Source organism: Eimeria necatrix, genomic scaffold (genome assembly GCF_000499385.1).
Source record: "Eimeria necatrix Houghton genomic scaffold, Enh_scaff12, whole genome shotgun sequence".
In the NCBI taxonomy this organism is placed as follows: Eukaryota; Apicomplexa; class Conoidasida; order Eucoccidiorida; family Eimeriidae; genus Eimeria; species Eimeria necatrix.
In genome coordinates, this window is record NW_013654875.1 from 204,522 (window position 1) to 224,619 (window position 20,098).

Here is a 20,098-nt window from a genome sequence, read left to right on the forward strand (position 1 = left end):
GGCGTATGTGAATGCACTGCTCCTTTGGGGTTTCCTTTGAGAAGAAGCAAGGCGCAGCATAAATACACGCCACGTTTACGTAGAATGTAAATATGCATGTGTCTTTTCCTTCTGTGTTTCGGTACCTCTCCGTCTGCCTTTCGATGTTTCTAATTCTCCTTTTACTGAAGAGAAAAATACAAGAACTGGAAGTATAAACGAGCAAGCAAAAGGATTCCGCGCAGCAATTTAATCTAAGGAACCAAGTTATAATAGGTAGAAAGGAAAAACAATTGGAGCATGGCAAGCAAAAACTGCAGGCACCTCCCAATTTGCAAAGGCGCGAACGTTGGAATGAGTTGTCAAATGTTCCTGAGAGAAATTTCCAACGTGCTACTCACGATTTCACACGAAGTCGGCTTTTGCGGTATCTTCGGTGTGAGGCGCTGTCGGGACTGTCAGCATAAGGCGTCGTTTCTCAGCTTTCTCGACAAATACTTCGGAAAGACGAGTCGACGCGCAGGAGCAGTTGCAACATTTGAATCTGCACAGCAGATTCAGCCCACTTGATAAAATTGATTCCCAGTAGTGTTCTAAATTAATGAGTCCGTTGCGGAATGAAGCTATTCACCCCGGCGCACGGAATCCACCCTTATGCAGCTTCACTCAAGGCTAAGTAAGAGCGAAGAGCTGCGATCGCTGTGATACTTCCTCCGATAGTCTTCATTGTCTTCAACTCAGCATAGCCAACGCGATTGACAAAAGCGTAGCTGCAATGGCAGGAATTGTGATCGACGCTGAACCCCGCGGCCGATTCAACACCGCCTCGTACACATCAGCGCTGCAAAAAGTAATAAGCAGTGCTTGGCGTTAGAGTCTGCTCTTTTCTGTCTATGTCTGGTTCCGATAGATGGAAAACTGGAAGGCCGTTAATTAGTTCGAATTTCCTCGGTGACAGCAGACACGCATTGCGGTCCTTCAGTGTTGGAAAGCTCACTTGATTGGCTTTGCTGTTCCCTTTTTCAATGGAGGTATGAAATAGCAAAACAAAACATTATTACCGGCTGCGCAGTCAGTGGTGGCGGCACACGCCACTTTTTCCGCTTCATAGGAAAGTATGGCTGCAAAATTTTGTGCTGCTAGATTGTCCAGCGGGGCGTCTCCCAGTTTGGAACTTTCAGCCGACGGGTCGTAGTTTTTCCTGCACAAAAGAGCTGGCAAAGAGCTGGCAATGATCAGATCGTCGGACTCAGTAGGAAAGCTCGCTGAAACAGCCGAAGCGATTACGACAGAGACACGGCATGCCGACATCGTTGCACGGTAAGTAAGGAGCAACATAAAATGCATGTAATTGTGCGTCATTGTTCATGGACCCATGGAGATGCGTGGCTAGAGCTTAGGCTTCAGTGGATATTTCAAAAAAGTGATGTGCCTGTGTAAGATGAGAAGAATCAAGCAAACGGACTCTTGGAGATGGCTCAGGCCTGCATAGAATGACTCATCAATCAGAGCCTCGCAGTCGAATTCCGTTGAGTGATCAAAAGGAATTACAAGTCCAGGATACTGCGAACAAGTAAAAACATCATTAGCCATATGGCACATGCCTGCATAGCGGAATTAAAATCACCTCGCTCGTGCGGTAGGCACATGCTTAGTACTACCACGTGAAAGTGCGCAAGAGATGAATTACAATGCGGGGGGCTTTCTTGAATATTGCATATCAAAGGTGTGGCGCCAAAAGTCATACCTCTGAGTCCGCGATAGCTGCTCCATCACATGAAGTTTTGTCGGACCCTGCAAGTTCTGCTGCGATTTCAATGACTTTAGTTTTACCACTCTTCTGTAAAGCTGAAAGGCTTCCATTGACATCATCGTCGCTCGCTTTAGTGAGTTTAGCCAACTGCCCATTGAGACCTTCCGTCCGCAGGGCATCCAGAATGGGTAGGCACGCTGAATAGGGCGAAAGCACATTCCATGTTTCAGCTAGTAGATAGAGCTGTCTGCAGAAACTAGTGAATGTTCGTCATCAAACACCCTTGTCTAAAGTGGTGCTGCTTCGTGTTTGGACTGGGCAGAAATAATTTTCCGACACAGTTTACTCTACTGTCGTTTTCGTTTCGGTCAGCTACCTCCATGGCATTTACGTTATGACAGCATTGCATATGTGGAATCTGACGGCATGCATAAGCTCGAGAGTGTCCGTAAGAAACGTCGTAGTCAAGGCTAGCACATGTGTCATTGACCATCAAGTCACATTCCCCATTTACCGTCAGTTTTGTCTTGGGCCGTAGGCGGGGTGGCCTCTTGGACGAAGGAAGGCTGCTGTGTGTCCAGGTTCCTGCGGTGCGGGCTAGCAGTGACAGAGCGAATGGGGACTGCTCCCGAATAGCTGGACGCCGCTGCTGCGGCGAGGAGCCCAGCGCAGCACGTCAAGAAGCCAAATTGAGGCATTGGGGGAAAATACAGGGACCAAAAGGGTCAACAAGGACAAAATGGGCCACACACAGGCCGGCAAATGACAGAAAAAAACGTGCAAACCTCAGGGAACGAGTGCACACGTGCAATGGGGAACTAAGTGCTACTCAAGGTGACAATTCCAGCTGCCAGCCAGTGAACGGTGCTGTTGCACGACTTGGTGTACGATGAGCTAATCTGTCTGCCTAAGAATTTAAATTTATGTAATTTCAACGGAAAATGTGAAGAGTTAACAGCTTAGGCTTCCTGTGATTTGCTGAAGCTAGCGATCACTGAGTTAGCTACTACATGCTCCTTGTGATGTGTGTGTTTGTTTATCTGTCCCTTCCCCACATTCCGGGCTGCGAACTCCAAAATAACCTAATTGTGCCACGTTATGTGGGGCATGTTTCTGTTAACCTCTCTTTTAGTTTTCTTCTGCCCGAGAAGTATTCTGGGTGAGGTAAGCAATGTGTGACCCCAGGAACGACTGCACATCTGGTGCCACACGCCAGTCACTGGGGATCTGAAACAGGACAAACTAGCGGACCGGCCTTAGCCTGTCGCGTAACTTCGTGTTCTCCGTAATAATACAAAGCATAATGTGCATTTTAGCGTTTTTACTTCATTTAAGCCATCTCTAGCAACATTAATGCTAGATTTCTCAGCATCCTGCGCGGTTGCAGCATCTTGCAGTGCCATGCTTGTGTTATGTCAATGTGCCGCCTGCCAGCAAACCCAACAAACATTACATTTCAAGGCGTTATTAGGAACTGGTATGACAAACATGTGAGCATAGTGAATTTATATGATCAGTGTAGTTTGTTAGAAGTGAGCGAGACTCCTACGTGTAGTCCAACACTGGAGCCTTCAATGAGCGAGCGTCAACAGAGGTTCCACTCCCCCACGGTACATCATTACTAGACAAATTTTGTGCCATCTTTCGAGTAGTTTTTGAATAAATCCTCACCTCTACATGATGCCTCGATACTCGACGTGAAGGACCCCCAGTGGAAGCATCTGTTTGGGCGTAGGCTGGCTGTTTTACAGGGTAGGCGACGCATTTCTCACCATTAGGGCGATATTACTAGCTAGAAAATATTCTTAGGTAAACCTACTTGCTCGTCGATCAAGTGAGCGCACTTTTCGGATGATGATGGGCGTTTGCGGTGGATGATATCATTGAAATATACTCGCTTTCCTGACAGGCTCACCGTGATGACGGGTTACGAGCCTCTAGGTTATGAAACCAAGTAAATCCTTCACGCCACGTTCAGAAGCTTGGGCAGCTTCACACCCCCTATTTCTCTGTTCGTAACTCTTGTTCAAACTGCTGCCCGCTACTGGGTTTTGAGCTAGCAGTACTGCGAAGTTCGGTGAGAGAGCTCTGGGTCCAGCAGTCCCATCCCCCATTGTTTTCCGTCGGTCTGCCTCATTACCATTCGCGTACCCTTGCTTTAGAGCTTTTATTGCTTACTTTTGAGGGCTTCTTGAATAACTTGGTTCCGGCTGGTGCCTCGGGGCAAAGAGGCAATGCGACCCTGTATAGTGCCATGCAACTGCCTACTGAATGCTGAATCCATGCCCGTCAGTGTGTCTTCAACGCATATTGATCGTTCGGAGCTGCAATGTATGGACCAGAAACCACCCTTACAAGCTGGTGCCTTCGAGGAAATGCGGGGAGTCCGTACTGGAACATGCTGGCGGGCAAAAGATGATCCAGCTGGCAAAAACATGTGCAAATCGATCCTGGGCTGAAAAGTGTTTGGGAAGGCTTCAGTGAAGACTGGAATCGACAGTCCCGGACTTTTTTAAATGTGCGGAATTTGTTCGAGCCCTTGGTGGCTAGTGAAAATGCAGGACGACAGATTTACTACGTCCATAAAGCCCACTGTTTCGTGTTTTCTCGCCCTTTTTTGGCCCATTTAGCAAGACATCATCGCATTTGTTCTAGGAAGGTTTGTTTTACATTTAACCAATGGCGAAGATCGACTGATGCAGTATTCAAGACCCGGTAGCGCTTGTCAGACTCTTCAAGTGCCCCCTTTGAGACATTCGCTGCATTTCTTTCGTTTGCTTCTGTTCCGTCTACTGTCTCATTCCGCACGTCCCACACAGTAAAATGTTTGTTGTACTTCTATACCAAACTCAACATTAATTACTAAAGACAATCGCTCTTTGTTCCTTGTACCCATCCTACATCACGTTTACCATGAATTGGGCATGCCAGCATGCTGCTTTTTCGAGTTGCATCGAAGCACAGCACTGCTCAACACTGGAACATCGCTGTTTTTTAGTAACTTTGGAGCTTCCAGCTGAGCGCAGGAGATAAAGCAATTGAGGAAGTATGTTTGGATTTGGTTGTACTAGAACAAAGCATTCGAAAAGTTCCGTGTGCTTGGAGATATCTTTGTATGGGGATGTGGGAATCTTCCACATGAAAACAGTCTAAAATTGGTTCAAACGGGGTATTTTTGCACAGAAAGGAAAACAAAAGAGACATCCTTGGAAGCCTGCATGTGTGCACGGAAAATATGCAGATCAGCAATCTCGGCGATATTGTGGAATGGAAATGTCTTAACGGTACGCGTATACGCTTCGCCGGACATAATAAGAAGGAAGCAAAATTAATTTTAATGAAAATTCCTGAGGATTAATTTACCTTTAGTTCAACATAACTTTCGAGCCAACGGAATCGGAATGGAGGTGCCGACGCCCAGCGCCTACCCAGAAGAATAAATAGAGTGAGGATAGGGAAAATTGAGCAACAACAGCTAAAATGTATTCAAATTAAACAAAAAACCTGTAAAAAAGAATAAAAATTAAATAAAACCGGGAGACAAGCCTTGCGCAGCCGATCAAACCCCACAGCTGCATGCGCTGCCTTCTGGTCCTCACCATCACAGCCCCGCCGAATCAAGGTATGTGCGGCATATAACCGGTCGAATTAAATGTGTTTGAATTATATCTGTTTTTTGTCCTTTCCCAAGGTTGCAACTGCTGCCGGAAGAGGCCTTTCGCCGTAGGCAGTCTTGGGAGCGGCCGCTGCTGCATCTGCAACTGCCAATTTGTAGGTTTCCTCTCCCGTCTGTACCTCTGCATGCGAAATGGCTCCTCCCACCTCTTCAGAGGACAAGCCCGGGGCCACAGGGGCTGCTGGAGCCCCCTCAGCGGGGGGTTCCTTCGTGCGGCGCGATCAGTTGCTGCAAATAGAAGAAGACGTTCAGAAGCTGTGGGCGCAGGAAAAGCCCTACGAGGTTGAAGTGGGTAGGCTAAAGCGTCCGGAGTTCGTGCCTGCCTCGGGGGCCCCAGGGGGCCCCGCGGCCACAGGGGCCCCGGGGGGCCCCCTCGTCAAGAACAAGTTTTTCTGCACGTTTCCGTACCCATACATGAATGGGCTGCTGCACCTGGGCCACGGCTACACCTTATGTCGCGCGGAGTTCCCAGCTCGTTATTTCCGGCTAAGAGGGAAAAATGTCTTGTGGCCTTTTGCGCTGCATTGTACGGGAATGCCAATTCTTGCATGCGCGGACAAACTCAAGAGAGAAATCGAAATGAAAAAGAAGCAAGAGCTGCAGGATAAGAAGGCGACTGCAGAGGTGCATTCACCGTAAACCCTAAACCCTTTTCTAATCCCTCTGCGTCGACAGAGGACCCAGCCCACCCTTGAGGGTTTAGGGTTTAGGGTCTAGGGTGTAGGGTTTAGGGCTTTGAGGCCTGCGGCCTACTGCACATTTATGTTCAGGAGGAACAGGGGCCTTCGGACCCCACAAAGTTCACCAGTGCCAAGTCCAAGCTCGTGGCGAAGACCGGAGGTTTGGTGAGGCCCTAAACCCTAAACCCTAAACCCTGAATTTTCCGTCCCTGCCTTCCTGTTGAAGCTCGCCGCATGCATGCGTTTACCACTTCTGGATTCTAATAATTCGTGTTCAGACTTTGTGCATAAAGACCCAGGTTAGAGTGCCAAGGGTTAGGGGTTTAGGGTTTAGGGTTTAGGGTTTAGGGTTTGCGCACGCAGAAAACCCAGTGGGAGATCATGGCTTCCCTTGGCATCCCTGAGGACAAAATCGCTTGCTTTGCGGACGCAAATTACTGGCTAGACTACTTCCCGCCTAGGTGAGGGTTTAGGGTTTAGGGTTTAGGGTTCAGGACGCGCACATGTTAGATTTTAGGGTTCAAGCTGCAGATTCTGGTTGCAGGCTTGAGTCGTGGTTGCTGCTCACAGAATCTCCAGGCTTGTCTGGGCCTTTCTATTCATTTGTGTAGTGTTTAGGGTTTAGGGTTTAAGGTCTAGGGTTTAGGGTTTAGGGTTTTGCGCTGGAATGCCCACGCAGATGCAAGCGAGACTTGGTGCGCCTGGGCACTGCAGTGGATTGGCGGCGCTGCTTTATAACCACCGACAGAAACCCTTATTATGCAGCTTTTGTCCGCTGGCAGTTCCTTAAGCTTCTGGTGGGCCAAACGCTAAACCCTAAACCCTAAACCCTAATCCTGTCATCTCAGCGGCTCCTCCGGGAGTGTGAGGGCCGCTTCGCCGGCTGCTGTTTATCTCGTGCTGCGCGATTGGCTGCATGCATCCTATCTCTGCGCCAGCCCTTGCTCAGCCCTGCCTCAACTGCTGCTGCTGCTGCTGCCGCTGCTGCCGCTGCTGCTGCTGCTGCTGCTGCTGCTGCTGCTGCAGGCTGCGGGGAAGATATCGTTTGGGACGCGCCCCACAGTGATTGGCCGGCGGGAGCTGCAGGCCTGCGCTGACCACGACCGCATGGCTGGCGAAGGTGTGGGGCCCCAGGAGTACACCGTAGTAAAGTTGCGAGTGAAGACAGAAGAAGTGGACGTTGGCTTCGAGCCCCACGCGCTGCTGCTGCAGCAGTGGCAGCAGCACGCGAACTGCCCTGCTGCAGCAAAGCAGATCTTCCTCGTGGCAGCCACTCTCAGGCCCGAGACCATGTACGGGCAAACCAACTGCTACGTGCTGCCCGAAGGAGAGTGAGTCCTGCTGCTGCTGCTGCTGCTGCTGCTGCTGCTGCTGGTGTCGGTGCTGCTGCTGATACAAAGGCGGTGCCTGCAGGGCTGCAGCAGGGCGGGGGGCTCAAATTTAGGATGGAGGGTTTGGGGTTTAGGGTTTAGGGTTTGGGGGTTCGTTGTTTGCCCAGATACGGCGTGTATCTTGCTTTTGACAAGTGCCGCGCCAAGTCAGATCCGGAGCAGCAGCAGCAGCAGCAGCAGACGCTGCAGGAGAAGCTAGCAGCAGCAGCAGCAGCGTCGAAAGCTGCAGATACACTCGAACACATAATGACCCGCGAGGATGCGCTTGCGGAGTGCAACACAGTTTTTATTTGTTCTCATAGATCAGCCCTCAACATGGCTTACCAGGTACAAAACCTTTTCTAGGGTTTAGGGTTTAGGCTTACGGCTTTAGGGTTTGGGCTGGGCGACTCTCTTTTGGCCCCCAGGAACTCAGTGTTGCTCGATTATCTGGGCTGGCGCTGTGGGTGTCTTCTGCGCGCTGAGGGTTTAGGGTTTACGCCTAGGGTTTGTGCCCGGCGCGAGCTGAGGGTTTAGGGACGAGGGTTTAGGGTTTAGCGCCCGCGGGCTTTGTGGGGTGACCTCTCAGGGGTTGATGCCGCTGGAGTCGATGGGGGATCGATCCCAAGAGCTGCCGCGGCCTCATTGTCTTTTTTCTGTCTCCGGCAAAATGCTTTTGGGGCTGCCCCTTTCTGCTCCTCTTTCAGTCTATCAAACTGTTTACGCCTTGCCCATGCAAACCATATCCCTCGACAAAGGTAAGCAAGCAGCAGCAGCAGCAGCAGGAGCAGCAGCGGCCGCAGCAGCAGTGGCAGAAGCACGAGCTGCTGCTGCTTAGATGAAGCAGGGGAGGAGGTAGCACGGGCAGCAGCTTAGCTGCAGCAGCTGCTGCTGCAGCCGCAGCACATACACGCAGCACACCAGCAATGGCAGTCGCATAGCCTGAGACAGCCTCAGCCTCAGCAGCCCCAGCAGCAGCAGCAACCGCAGCAACAGCAACCGCAGCAACAGCGGCCGCAACAACAGCAGCGACTGCAGCTGCCGCAGCAAGAGTAGCTACAGCAGCCACAGCGGTGGCCGCAGCAATAATAGCGACCGCAGCAAAGGCAGCAGCAGGAGCGGCTGCGGGATGCGGAGCAGCCGCAGCAAGAGGCGCAAGCCCCGCAGCAGCAGCAGCAGCAACAGCAGCAGCAGCAGCGAGGTTGCATGGCTGTTGTTTGCAGGAACTGGGGTGGTGACGAGCGTGCCTTCGGACTCGCCGGATGACTTTATAAATTTGGAAACACTGAAGAACAAAATTGAATTTTTCGCGAAGTCCTTGGGTCTCAAGAAGGAGTGGGTGTTGCCTTTTTCGCCGGTGGAGATTATCGAAGTGCCCGGGTAGGCCAGAAAAGGACAAAGAAATAAATTAGAGATAAAAGGAAATTAAGTCAAAAACGAAATTAAAAATAGAAGTCGATTTCAACGAGAAACAGAAAGCCCGAAGGACACAGAGGCACCAGCGCCTATTTGTACCTGTGCGAAAATGTGTTTCAAGAAAATGCACAAGTCAACAGAAGTATAGAATATATAAGTCAACAGACTTGTCAAATATATAAGTCAGAAGATCTATAAAATATACAGGTCAAAAGATCTATAAGTGCATAAAATATGCACAAGTCACAAGATATATAAAACACGCAAGTCTGTAAATTTGTGGAATATACAAGTCAAATGGTATATGCAAAATACACGTGTCAAAAGATATGCGGAACATGCAAGTAAACACACATATTAAATCTAAATATATATATATATATGTGTTTGTGTGTGTGTTCCCTTTCCTTAACAAAAAGCCACCAATGCAAATACAAGTGTCTGGGAATAGGATGTGTATTTAGTTCACAAGTGAAGCAGCATGCAGCTGCCTCTAGCTCTATGGGAAGGCCCCCTTATGTATTTAATGTTGAGTGCATATGTATGCACAAAACGCATGCATGCAAGAACACCAAATAACATTTTCTAGAGGCTTTTTTGCAGATGCACCATCTACACCAAAGAGCAAAGACGCTTAATAGAGCAGCAGCTGACTGACACTGAGACACGAACGATTATGGCTGGCCTTGAGCAGCAGCCGAAAGAGCGAGCGCTGCTGCTTCCACTGCTGCTGCTGCTGCTGCTGCTGCTGCTGCTGCTGCTGGTGCGCAGGCTGGGGCGTCTGTGCGCGCCGACGCTGTGCAGCCAGCTGGGGGTGGGGGGCCCCAAAGACGCCGCGAAGCTGCAGCAGGCGAAGGAAGAAGCTTACCGGCGAGGGTTCTACGAGGGAGTGCTGGCGGTGGGGCCGTTTGAGGGGCGGAAGGTGCAGGAGGCGAAGCAGCTGGTGCGGCAGCAGCTGCTGCAGCAGGGGCTGGCCTGCGTCTACTTCGAACCCGAGAAGAAGGTGGTGGCCCGCAGCGGCGACGAGTGCGTGGTGGCGCTGCTGCCGCAGTGGTTCATCAGCTACGGGGAGGCGGAGTGGCGCGCGGCCGTGGAGGCGCACCTGACCAGTGGTCACTTCGACCCCCACAGCCCCCAAACTCTGCACCAGTTCTCCTTCGTGCTTTCTTGGCTCAAAGAGTGGGCCTGCAGCAGAAGCTACGGACTCGGAACTTTCTTGCCATGGACCACTGGCACTGACGCCCCCGTCCTCATCGAGAGCCTCAGCGACTCCACGATCTACATGGCCTACTACACCGTCGCCCACCTCATCCAGGCAAACCCTAAACCCTAAACCCTAAACCCTAAATCCCAAACCCTAGGCGGGGGCGGGCTGGCCAGCTCCTGCGCCTCAGCCCCCGCCAAGGGGCTCAGGGAGCGGTCTCTGCATGCAGCGTCTCGACTTGTGCTGGATTTTTGTTTTTTCTTTTTATTGCAAATTTTTTTGTCTCTTTTTTTCTCAGGGAGGAGACATTTACGGAGACACTCCGGGGCCCCTCGGCCTCACGCCCGCAGACCTGACAGAACAATTTTTCGATTACATTTTCCTCCTCAGAGATGAACCCCCCAAAGACACCAAAGTGTCCCTGGAAAACCTTAACGTAGGCTGCTGCTGCTGCGCTGCTGCTGCTGTGCTGCTGCTGCTGCGCTGCTGTTGCTGCAGCTGCTGCATCGGCTGGAACTGCTCGGTAGCCAAGACTCCCGGAAACTGTGTCTTTGCCCCAAAGCGCTGCCTGGGAGCTTCATGTATTCTGCTGCAGCTGCCTCTGAGACAGTTGCTGCTGCTGCTGCTGTGCTGCTGCTGCTGCGCATCAGCTCAAACAACTGGGTAGTGAAGTTTGCTTGCAGCTGCTACTTTGTTCTTCCTGTTGCCTCCCTTGCGTGTCTTTGCCCTTGCGCGTGATGCTGCATGCAAGCGCCTTGGGGCTGCATGCGTTTTCCCCCCTTGCAGCTTAGAGTTTGCTTCGCCTTTGTTTGAGTCTGCTGCATGCAGCGGCTGCGTGCGGAGTTTTCTTACTGGTATCCAATGGACCTCCGTGTCAGTGGAAAAGATTTGATTTTCAACCACTTGACCTTTTGCCTTTACTCCCACGCGGCCATTTGGAAAGACAGAGAAGACCTGTGGCCGAGGTCACTCGCCGTTTTCCTGCTGCTGCTGCTGCTGCTGCTGCTGAGCCCGTCGCTGCTGCTGCTGGCCGTCATTCTGCGGCTGCGGCGGCTGCAGCGGCAATGGCTAGCCGTGCTTCGGATCCTAGTCGCGCTGCTGCTGCAGCAACTGCAGCAACTGCTGCTGCTGAGGAGCTCTGTCGTCCGCGCTGCTGCATTTGCTGCTGTTGCTGCTGCTGCTGCTGCTGTTTGCTCAGGGGGTTTGCCTGCAACGGAATGGTGCTGGTTGACGCCGAAAAGATGAGCAAAAGCACTGGCAACTTTTTGACTCTTGAAGAATCCATAAAACAATTTTCAGCCGACGCCACCCGAATTGCTTTTGCAGACGCAGGTAATGCCTGGAGAGGCTGCTGCTGCTGCTGCTGCTGTTGCTGCTGCTGCTGCTGCTTTGAGTGGCTGTTGCTGCTGCTTCTCGTGCTGCTGCAGCAGCAGCTGCTGCAGCAGCTGCTGCAGCCACAGGCTGGCTGTCTTCTTCGTTCTGACTCCTTCGTGCCTCGAGCTAGCGATCTGTCTAGACACCGCGGCCTGCACGCCGAACTATTTGGCGCCGCTTTTTTTCCGAAAAGAGACCAAAAGATTCTTTTTGCTTTTTTCTTTTTTGCTGCTGCTGCAGGAGACTCTCTAGATGACGCAAACTTCCAAAGGGAGACAGCCAACAGCGCCATCACTAGGCTTTTCCTTCTCAAGAACCTCGCAATGGATTTCGCTGAGCAGAAGATCGAGCTCAGAGAGGGTGCGCGCAAACCCTCGATTCTCCCTAAACCCTTCTCTCTACACCCTCGCTAAACCCTCGCTAGACTGGAAACCCTAAACCCTCGTCGTTGCAGGGGACGGCGTCGCAGCAGGTCCTCCCTGTGCGGCTCCGCGGCTATCTTTTATTCTCCAGAGTTGCGGCTTTGACTGCAGGGTTCGGAGCCTAGGGTTTAGGGTTTAGGGTTTAGGGTTTGGGTTTGTCTGCACATCTGTGAAGGCCCCCTGACGGCTGCGGACCTGCTGTTTAGGAACGAAATTGGCCTCTGCGTCAAAGCAGCAGCAGCAGGATATGAAGATCTTCAATTTAGAGAAGCTTTAAAAGCTTCTTTTTATGAATTGGCAAACAAACGCGACCTGTACAGGCAGCTCGTGGACAAGGACAAAATGCACAAAGAGCTCCTCAGCACCTGGCTGGGTAGCGCAAACCTTAAACCCTCGCGAAACCCTAAACCCTAAACCCTCGCGAAACCCTAAACCCTAGACCCCCACGGCTGAAGCAATCAGTTCGCAGTCAGAAGCCGTCAGGAGCTCTGAATTAAGGCGCGAGAGGCTCACGGCCCATTCCTAGGGTTTGGGCTGGGTGTGGGGCTTGGGGCCGGGGGTTTAGGGTTTAGGGTTTAGGGTTTGTTGGCTTGCCCCAGAGGTCCAAGCCGTCATTCTCTCGCCCATTGCTCCCCACATCAGCGAATACATTTGGAGTTTTGTCTTGAAGAAAAAAGGTCTTGTGGCGGACGCGGATTGGCCCGAGCTGCCCTATGACGCAGTGCTGCACCGGTGAGGGTTTAGGGTTTGCTAGGGTTTGCGGCGTTTCCTGTGCAAACCCTAGCTAGCCTCCGCCCGAAACCCCAGGCCCCCAAACCCTTGGGCACTAGGGTTTGTGGTTTGTGTTCAGAAAGTTCGAGATTTTGTTCTCCGCCGTTGAGGAGTTCCGGCGCTGCAGGGACAAAATGCTGCAGGCGGCAGCAGGCGGCAGGAAGAAGGGCAAGCAGCAGCAGCAGCAGCAGCAGCAGCAGCAGCAGCAGCAGGCCCCGCAGCTCACGCACGCAGTTGTCTACGTTGCCAAGTGAGCCAGTCTCTCATATAGCGCCAGCAGCAGCTGCTGCTGCTACTTTTGCTGCTGCTGCTTTTGCTGCTGCTGCAGCATGCACCCCTAGCTTTATGTGTCCATCTCACACCATTGCATGCACCATTCTTGCGCGTATTGTCTTCTTCTATTTTTGATTTATATGTTCATTTCAAAAAGGATATTAATGTCATTTTTGTTTCCTTCTTCTATTTTTGATTTATATATTCATTTCAAAAAGGGTATTAATGTCATTTTTGTTTCTTTTTGGCTCCCAGGGAATACAACCCGCTGCAGCAGCAGGTGCTGACCGTGCTGCAGCGAATCCCCCTTGTCAAGGGCCCCCAGGGAGAAATGGAGGCCCCCCCGGACTTTATGGATTATCTCAAGGGGGCCCCTGAGATTCAGGAAATGGACAAGAACCAAAAGAAGGACGCAATGGCCTTTGCTTCGTATCAAATGCGGGCAAGAAGGCCTAAACCCTAAACCCTTCTACAGCACCTAAACCCCAAACCCTAGGCCCTAATCCCTTCTACAGCACCTAAACCCTAAACCCTTCTAACCATTTGTCGCTTGAGGCCTTCGCCGTGGCCCGGTTAGCAACCCCGTGGGATAGACTGGCTTCGCCGCCTAGGGTTTAGGGTTAGGGTTTGTGGCTGCAGCTTAGGCTAGGGTTTAGGGTTGGGGTTTGGGGTTTGTGTTTGCTGCCTCAGGATGAGCTAAAGGCTTGTGGACCCTCTGCACTGAACTTGCGTCTGCCCTTTAGCGAAATAGAACTGCTGGAGACCCACAAGCAGTTCCTGCTGAGCGCACTGGATCTAAAGTGTAAGCTACCCTTCCTAAATCCTAAACCCTAAACCCTAAACCCTAAACCCTCACCAAGCTGTTGACTCTGCGTGCCCCCTTAAGCCCCGTCGTAAGGCCCTTTACCCGCAATTAATCTGTTTCCGCTTAAGTGTCAGACGTTGTTGACGCTGTTGTGTTCGGCTCGAAGGGTTTAGGGTTTAGGGTTTAGGGTTTAGGGTTTAGCCGAGAGGCATACGGCGGCTCTCCATTTTAGGGCTGGCAGATTGGCGCTTGCGTGTTGGCCACTGCATGCGGCGAATGGCCTTAGCTTTCTGCTGCTAAGTGACTTAGGTTGGATTCCTTTACTTTTGTGTTTTTGCTGCTGCTGCTGCTGTTCACTTTTGCTTTTGCTGCTGCAGCAATTGAATTCAGAAACGCTGACGACCCCAGCCCAGCAGACAACTCAAACTGCCGGGCCCAAGCGAAGCCCGCAAAGCCCTCAATCTTTTTCGCTGCTGCTGCATGCAGCTAGAAGTGGGGCCCCTTGCCCTTCTTGGGGCCCCCCGATGCCTTTAAAGGGGCTCACAAAGAGCTTAAAAGGGCCCCCAGGGGGGCCCCCCTGGGGCTGTTCGAGGGGTTCCAGGGAGGCCCCCAAAGTTGCGCCTACGGGGCCCTCCAGGGGGCCCCACAGGGGCCCCCAAAGCACCTGCGCAATGCCACTGCATTCAGTACCCTTTTTGGGGCCCCCATAGGGGCCCCTTACGACTCAGAGCTTTTAATTGCTGCAGGGGCCTCAACAGGGGCCCCTCTGAGGCTTTTTGCGGCCTGTGGCAGATGTGTGAGTCGGGGGGTTTAGGGTTTCCCAGAAAGAGAATATGACACTTAAAGGTTTAGGGTTTAGGGTCTAGGGTTCAGGGTTTAGTGGATCCGGCTCGAGAACCTAATGCAAACCCTTGACACAGTTGGTTCTTCTCACTTTGTTCAGGCCGCCCACGTTGCCTGCACCATAGTTAGGGTTTAGGGTTTAGGGTTTAGGGTTGTGCCGTATTGTTTCGAGTTTTTCTGCAAAGCCTTGAGATAAGAGGCGGAGCTGCCACCTGCTGCTGCTGCCGAAGCAGCGAGTGCACGAGCAGCAGCAGCAGCTGCTGCAGCAGTGACTCTCATTCGCCTTCCTTTTCGCTGCTTTTGTCTCCTTGCTTGTCTGCTGCTGCTGCTGCTGCTGCTGCTGCATCAGCAACACGCAACGCTGTATCAGCTGTCATCCGCCGCAGCCGCTGCTGCTCTCGTGCTGCAGCAGCAGCAGCAGCAGTAGCGCGGCGGGGCGCAGCGCTGCTATCAAGAGCGGCAAGGGAAGCGCGGTGGCTCCGCAGCGCAGCAGCAGCAGCAGCAGCTGCTGCTGCTGCTGCTTCATCCTTGCTTCCTCTTGAGGATGAAACGAGGGACTTCCGTGCTGCTGTTGCTGCTGCAGCAGCTGCTACTGCTGCCTCCGCGTCATGGTCTGTCAATGCGAGAGACTTGCGCGCTACTGCTACTGCTGCTGCTGCTGCTGCTGCTGCTGCTTTGTCATCTTCGCCTGCTGCTAAGGACTTCCTCACTCCTGCTGTTGAGAGAGAACGGCCACTAGACGCTTGCCGCAGCAGCAGCTCTTCCTGGCGCAGCAGCAGCAGCTGCTGCTGCTCTGCCTGTTCCTGATGCAGCAGGTTCAGTTGCTGCTGCAGCAGCTGCTGCTGCACGGTGGTTTTCCTGCTGCTTCTCCGCCCCGCTGCAGCGTCTTCAGCAGCAGCAGACGCAACTGCTTCAGCAGCAGCAGCAGCAGCAGCTCCCCTGGCAGCAGCAGCAGCAGCAGGCGACCCTGGACCGAAAAGGAGGATGCTGCGTCTGAGGAAGTATCCAGCAACGGAAGCAGAAATGTAAGACAACAAGGCAAGAAGATATATCCCCAGCTGCGCAGCAGCAGTGACAAGCTGCTGCTGCAGCCGCAGCTGCTGCTCCTGTGCTGCAGCAGATTCAAAAGGGTCTAAATTGGAAAGCCGCTTCTTAACTGCCTTCACATTGTAGACAGAGAGAATCACCAAGAGCAGCTGCAGCAGCGCCAGCAGCACAGCTAATGCCGAGTACACGCTGGCGCCGCGCCAGTCTGCAGCGGCAACAACAGCAGCAACAGCAGCAGCAGCAGCAGCAGCAGCAAACGGTTGGAGGAAGCAGGAGCCACACGCAGAGGAAGCCCCAAAAGCAGCCAGATGAGTGAGAACAGGCGCAGCAGCAGCAAGACAGAAATGGCTACAGCGCATTTTCAGGGGCCAAGCTGCAGCAGCAACAGCAGCAGCAGCAGCAGCTGCTGCTGCTGCTGCTGCTTCAGCGGAAGCAAGCAAAACAGCAGCAACACCAACTCAGCCAGGACAACATCCAAAGTGCGACAGCAGCAGCAGCAGCAGCAGCAGCGCTGGCATCAGCAAGTGCAGCAACGGCAGACCCCTTTTGAGAATGGCAGAAGCTCCGAAAAAAGCTATACAAGCAGCAGATATGATCTCGAGTGCAGCAGCAGCAAAGTCAATGGCTTCTTCTGCAGCTACTATTCCCAATATGAACAAAATGAAAGAAAGTAAGCAGCACCACAAGACTAAAAAAAGAGAAATGCGGACGGAGGTTCGAAGCTTAGAAGGCTCCCGCACCCAGGCCTTGGGTACGGGCAAAGCAGTTGCTGCTGCTGCTGCTGCTGCTGCTGCTGCTGAGGACGAGGAGGAATTGCTGCTGTTGCTGCTGGTCTCGTGCTTGGGGGAAGCCAGCAACGCAGAAGAGGCCTCGCCGTCAGAGTCCACAGCGGCGAACGCTACAGACGGCTTTGCTGCTGCTGCTGCTGCTGCTGCTGCCGCGGCGCCTCCACCGCCTGCAGCAGCAGCAGCAGCAGCAGCATCAACTGACTGTCGAGACGAAGCAACAGAGTCTCGTCTGATATGTATCTCGAAGGAATTCCCAGGGTCCTCTGCACCCCCAGGCTGCTCCATTGGAGGGAAACTCCATACAGGATGCAACCCTAAACCCTAAATTCTGCCAAACCAGAAAGCCTATCAAACCCTAAACCCTAAGAAGCACTAAGCCCTAAACCCTAAACCCTGGAGCCTGGATACCCCGTAACGCTAAACCCCAGCAGGCGATACGCTGCGCTCCCTCACAAGCCGTATTTGGGAACCACACCCCAGTGAGACTCAACCCTAAACCCTAAACCCTAAACCCTAAATCCTGGAGAGCTCTGAACCTCAAATCCCTGTGAGTTTCTCTCTTTTATTGTTGTGACAAAATGGCAGGTAAACTAGTGGAAAACGTTGAAAGCTGGCCTGTACGTACACCCCAAGGCGACGCAGGCGCAGCTAGAGCCAGCGAGGCACTGGCGCCCAAAACCCTAAACCCTAAACCCTAAACCCTAGCTCTCTTCTTAATGCTCTACTCTCTAAAAACTACCAAAGAAAATGAAAAACATATGTTTCCTTGTTCAAAGCCACTCTTCCCCTTCTGGCCCCGCCAGTGCTGCGCAGATGACCTCCCAGACCTTGGGGCCCGAGAGAGCTTGGCAAACCCTAAACCCTAAACCCTCGCCCTCCAAACCGTAAACCCTCAGCCATTACAAATATAATTTGAGCATTAAAGCAATTTATGAAGAGTTGAAGAGCTCAGATCTTGTCGAAAGTGCAGCAAATGCAACACTGCAACAGGTGACCTCAGGGCCTACCCGACAGTCTCAGAGTCTAAACCCTGAAACAGAAACTGCAATTCCTAGGAAACCCTAAACCCTTGAAATTCCTGAAACCTAAGAAGATCCTAAACCCTCGAAGTCCCTAAACCCTGATTATAAACCCCAGAAAACCCCAAACCCTGAACGGAATGCAAGAACTAACGTTGACTGTAGACACTAGAAACCGCTAAACCCTAAAATGACAGTAAACCCTAGAAGCCACCAAGCATATTGGAAACCCTAGAAAAACCCTAGACGTTTAATGAATTGCAAACCCTTGAAAACCCTCTGCGCGCGGCTTCAACTGCAAACCCTAGAAACTCCAAACCCTCAAACTTCAGTAAACCCTAGGTGCCCAATAAATAAAAACCCTAGAAACCTCAAACCCTTAAAATGTGGAGAGACCCCTGAAGGCCCTGAACCCCTAGACTTCCACTCTAAACCCTAGAAACTCCCAAACCCTAAAAGGGCTGTTAAGCCCAGGGTAACTCCTAAACCCTAAAAGGGCGGTTAAGCCCAGGGCCACTTGCTGCAAAACAATTCAACTTCAGTTTTCTCGGCGTCCTGTCGCCGCAAATTGAAGCATTAAAAGCGCAAATACGTCATTGTTCCGTGACAAGGAAACCTAAACCCTAAACCCTAAACCCTAAACCCTAAACCCTAACCCCGGCCAGTTTGAGGGGCAAATGCATCTGTAGTGATTTGCTGCTCCCAAACCACTGAAGGCCCCCACAAAGGCCTTCGAAGAACTGCTTGGGGGCCCCCGAGGGGCCCCTGAAGAGCTCATCAAGGGCCCCAGAGGGGCCCGTAACGAGCCTAGTAAAGGCCCCTAGAGGGGCCCTATATCAAATAATTAAGTACCTCCAAGGAGCCCCTGATGAGCTGGTTGGGGGCCCCTGAGAGGCCCCAAGCGAGCTGACTGGGGCCCCTTTGGAGAGCTCAAAGAGGCCAGGGGCCCCCTAGGGGCCCCCTAGGGGCCCCCCACCGCTCCCACAGAGAACCCCTAGAGGCCCGCTGGGGGCCCCCTAGGGACATCCTAGGGGCCCCCTAGGGGCATTCTCGGGGCCGCCTATAGGCCCCGAAGATGCGGGGCCCCCTGGGGCCCCCTGGGGGCCCCCTGGGGGCCCCCTGGGGCCCCCTGGGGTCCCCTGGGGCCCCCTAAGGGCCCCCTGGGGGCCCCATGGGGCCCCCGTCAGCGCTTGATGCGCGTGCAGGTGCACTCGAAGAGCAAGTCTGCGTTGGGGGGGATGCTGGGGGGGGCCCCCCGTTTGCCGTAGCCCAGGGCACTGGGGATGGAAACCCTTCGGGTCTCTCCCACTTTGCAGCCAATGAGGCCCAACTCGAGGCCCTTTATGACTTCGTGGGCCCCCACGCAGAAAGTTATTTTGCCTTTGTCGAAGCAGTGGCGGTTCTTCAGCAAAAGTCCTTTGTACTGAATTGTTACGTTGCAGCCCCGCTCGCAGCGGGGGGGCCCCCCGGGGCCCCCGGGGGGCCCCCCGGGGGCCCCCGTCCGCACCACCGTGAACTCCACCCCGCTCGGCAGCCGGTACACGTCGCCCGCACGCACTTCCTCGCTGCCCTGCTGCTGCTGCTGCTGCTGCTGCTGCTGCTGCTGTTGCTGCTGCTGCTGCTGGGAGAGGGGCGGCGGACGCTGCTGCGGCTTGTGCGCCTTCTGCCCGCTCAGCTGCTCAACCAGAGACGGAGTCCGCTTGGTCTCTGGCGCCAGCTCTAGCTGCAAGGATCTTTTCTGCTGCTGCTGCTGCTGCTGCTGCTGCTGCTGCTGCTTGAGCAGCTTCTGCTGCCTGTAAACCTGCTCATCGACGAGCTCAGGGACTTCATCCGCGTCGGCCTCGACCCTCCGCTTCCTCTTGCTGCTGCTGCTGCTGCTGCAGGTGCTGCTGCTGCAGTCGCTGCTGCAGCAGCTGCAGTCGTCTGCGGGGTAGGGCACGAGGGCCCCCGCCAGCTGCACTGCCCAGCCCGTCTTGCTGCTGGCCTTTGCTGCTGCTTCCAGCCAAAACTCCGTATCTTCCTGCAGCAAAACCAACCCCCCGACTTTTTTATTTTCCTTTTTTTCTTTTCTTTTCCAACAAATAAACTGCAAAAAAGTAAAATCTAATTGTGCACTGCACGCCAAACATGTCTTTCAGTCTTTCTACATACACCTGGCAGGCGTGTGAGCCTGCCAGGTGTATGTACACCTCAACGCCCAACTGCATGCATTCAGAAAAACATTTTTTCGCAGAGTTTCACGCAGATGGGATCTTTGTACAAAAAGCAGCAAAAGTGAAGCCTTATGTGCATGCAGAGTCTGTAATAATAGAACTTTGTTTAAAAATGAATTAAATCCATTTTCTAATTTTTGTGAAACGCGAACTGCATGTCTAGACACTCCAGGCCTGCAGCACGCGGCACTCGCTGCTGCTGCGTCTGCTGCTGCTGCAGCAGCTCTTTGATTTCCGAGCAGCAGCAAGCGCGAATATTGTACAAATAAATCCATAAATGAATATAAATACAAATAAATTCATTTAACTGAACTCCGCACTCTTTGCACCTTCCTTGCTGCTAAGAGGCGCGAGCCGAGGTGTACATACACCCCGGTGAAAGTGCGCAAGCTCGCATGTTTAGATGTTACAGATTTATAAATTTGTAAATATAAACAAACATCAATTAAATATATTAAAAACAAA

The 20,098-nt window shown here is 52.7% G+C and overlaps 4 protein-coding genes across 4 annotated transcripts in view; 1 reads left to right on the top strand and 3 right to left on the bottom strand.

Moving 5' to 3' along the window:
- Nucleotides 1-711: 711 nt before the first annotated feature.
- ENH_00010320 (SAG family member) lies at nt 712-2,430 on the bottom strand (the record flags this gene model as incomplete). Its single annotated transcript, XM_013584107.1, has 5 exons — nt 712-820; nt 977-1,180; nt 1,445-1,542; nt 1,727-1,929; nt 2,247-2,430. The coding sequence occupies 5 exons, from the start codon at nt 2,428-2,430 to the stop codon at nt 712-714; spliced, it is 798 nt and encodes a 265-aa protein (XP_013439561.1).
- A 3,110-nt stretch (nt 2,431-5,540) lies between these two features.
- On the top strand, nt 5,541-14,213 carry ENH_00010330 (leucyl-tRNA synthetase, putative; the record flags this gene model as incomplete). Its single annotated transcript, XM_013584108.1, has 19 exons — nt 5,541-6,032; nt 6,179-6,253; nt 6,452-6,549; nt 6,768-6,885; nt 7,115-7,419; nt 7,587-7,806; nt 8,048-8,216; nt 8,682-8,838; nt 9,646-10,171; nt 10,377-10,514; nt 10,907-11,043; nt 11,277-11,410; nt 11,693-11,812; nt 12,050-12,247; nt 12,474-12,606; nt 12,725-12,895; nt 13,174-13,360; nt 13,609-13,720; nt 14,101-14,213. 19 exons carry the CDS (start codon nt 5,541-5,543, stop codon nt 14,211-14,213), a joined length of 3,603 nt encoding a protein of 1,200 aa, XP_013439562.1.
- Nucleotides 14,214-14,841: 628 nt separating this feature from the next.
- Nucleotides 14,842-16,686, bottom strand: ENH_00010340 (hypothetical protein, conserved; the record flags this gene model as incomplete). Its single annotated transcript, XM_013584109.1, has 2 exons — nt 14,842-15,818; nt 16,155-16,686. The coding sequence occupies 2 exons, from the start codon at nt 16,684-16,686 to the stop codon at nt 14,842-14,844; spliced, it is 1,509 nt and encodes a 502-aa protein (XP_013439563.1).
- Nucleotides 16,687-18,603: 1,917 nt separating this feature from the next.
- The window catches only part of ENH_00010350 (FK506-binding nuclear protein, putative), a gene marked incomplete at both ends in the record, with an annotated part of 2,277 nt that continues 782 nt past the window's right edge, over nt 18,604-20,098 (bottom strand). Inside the window, one exon of the mRNA XM_013584110.1 lies at nt 18,604-19,440. Within this exon, the coding sequence (XP_013439564.1) occupies nt 18,604-19,440 (837 nt within the window). The remainder of the gene's footprint in view (nt 19,441-20,098) is intronic.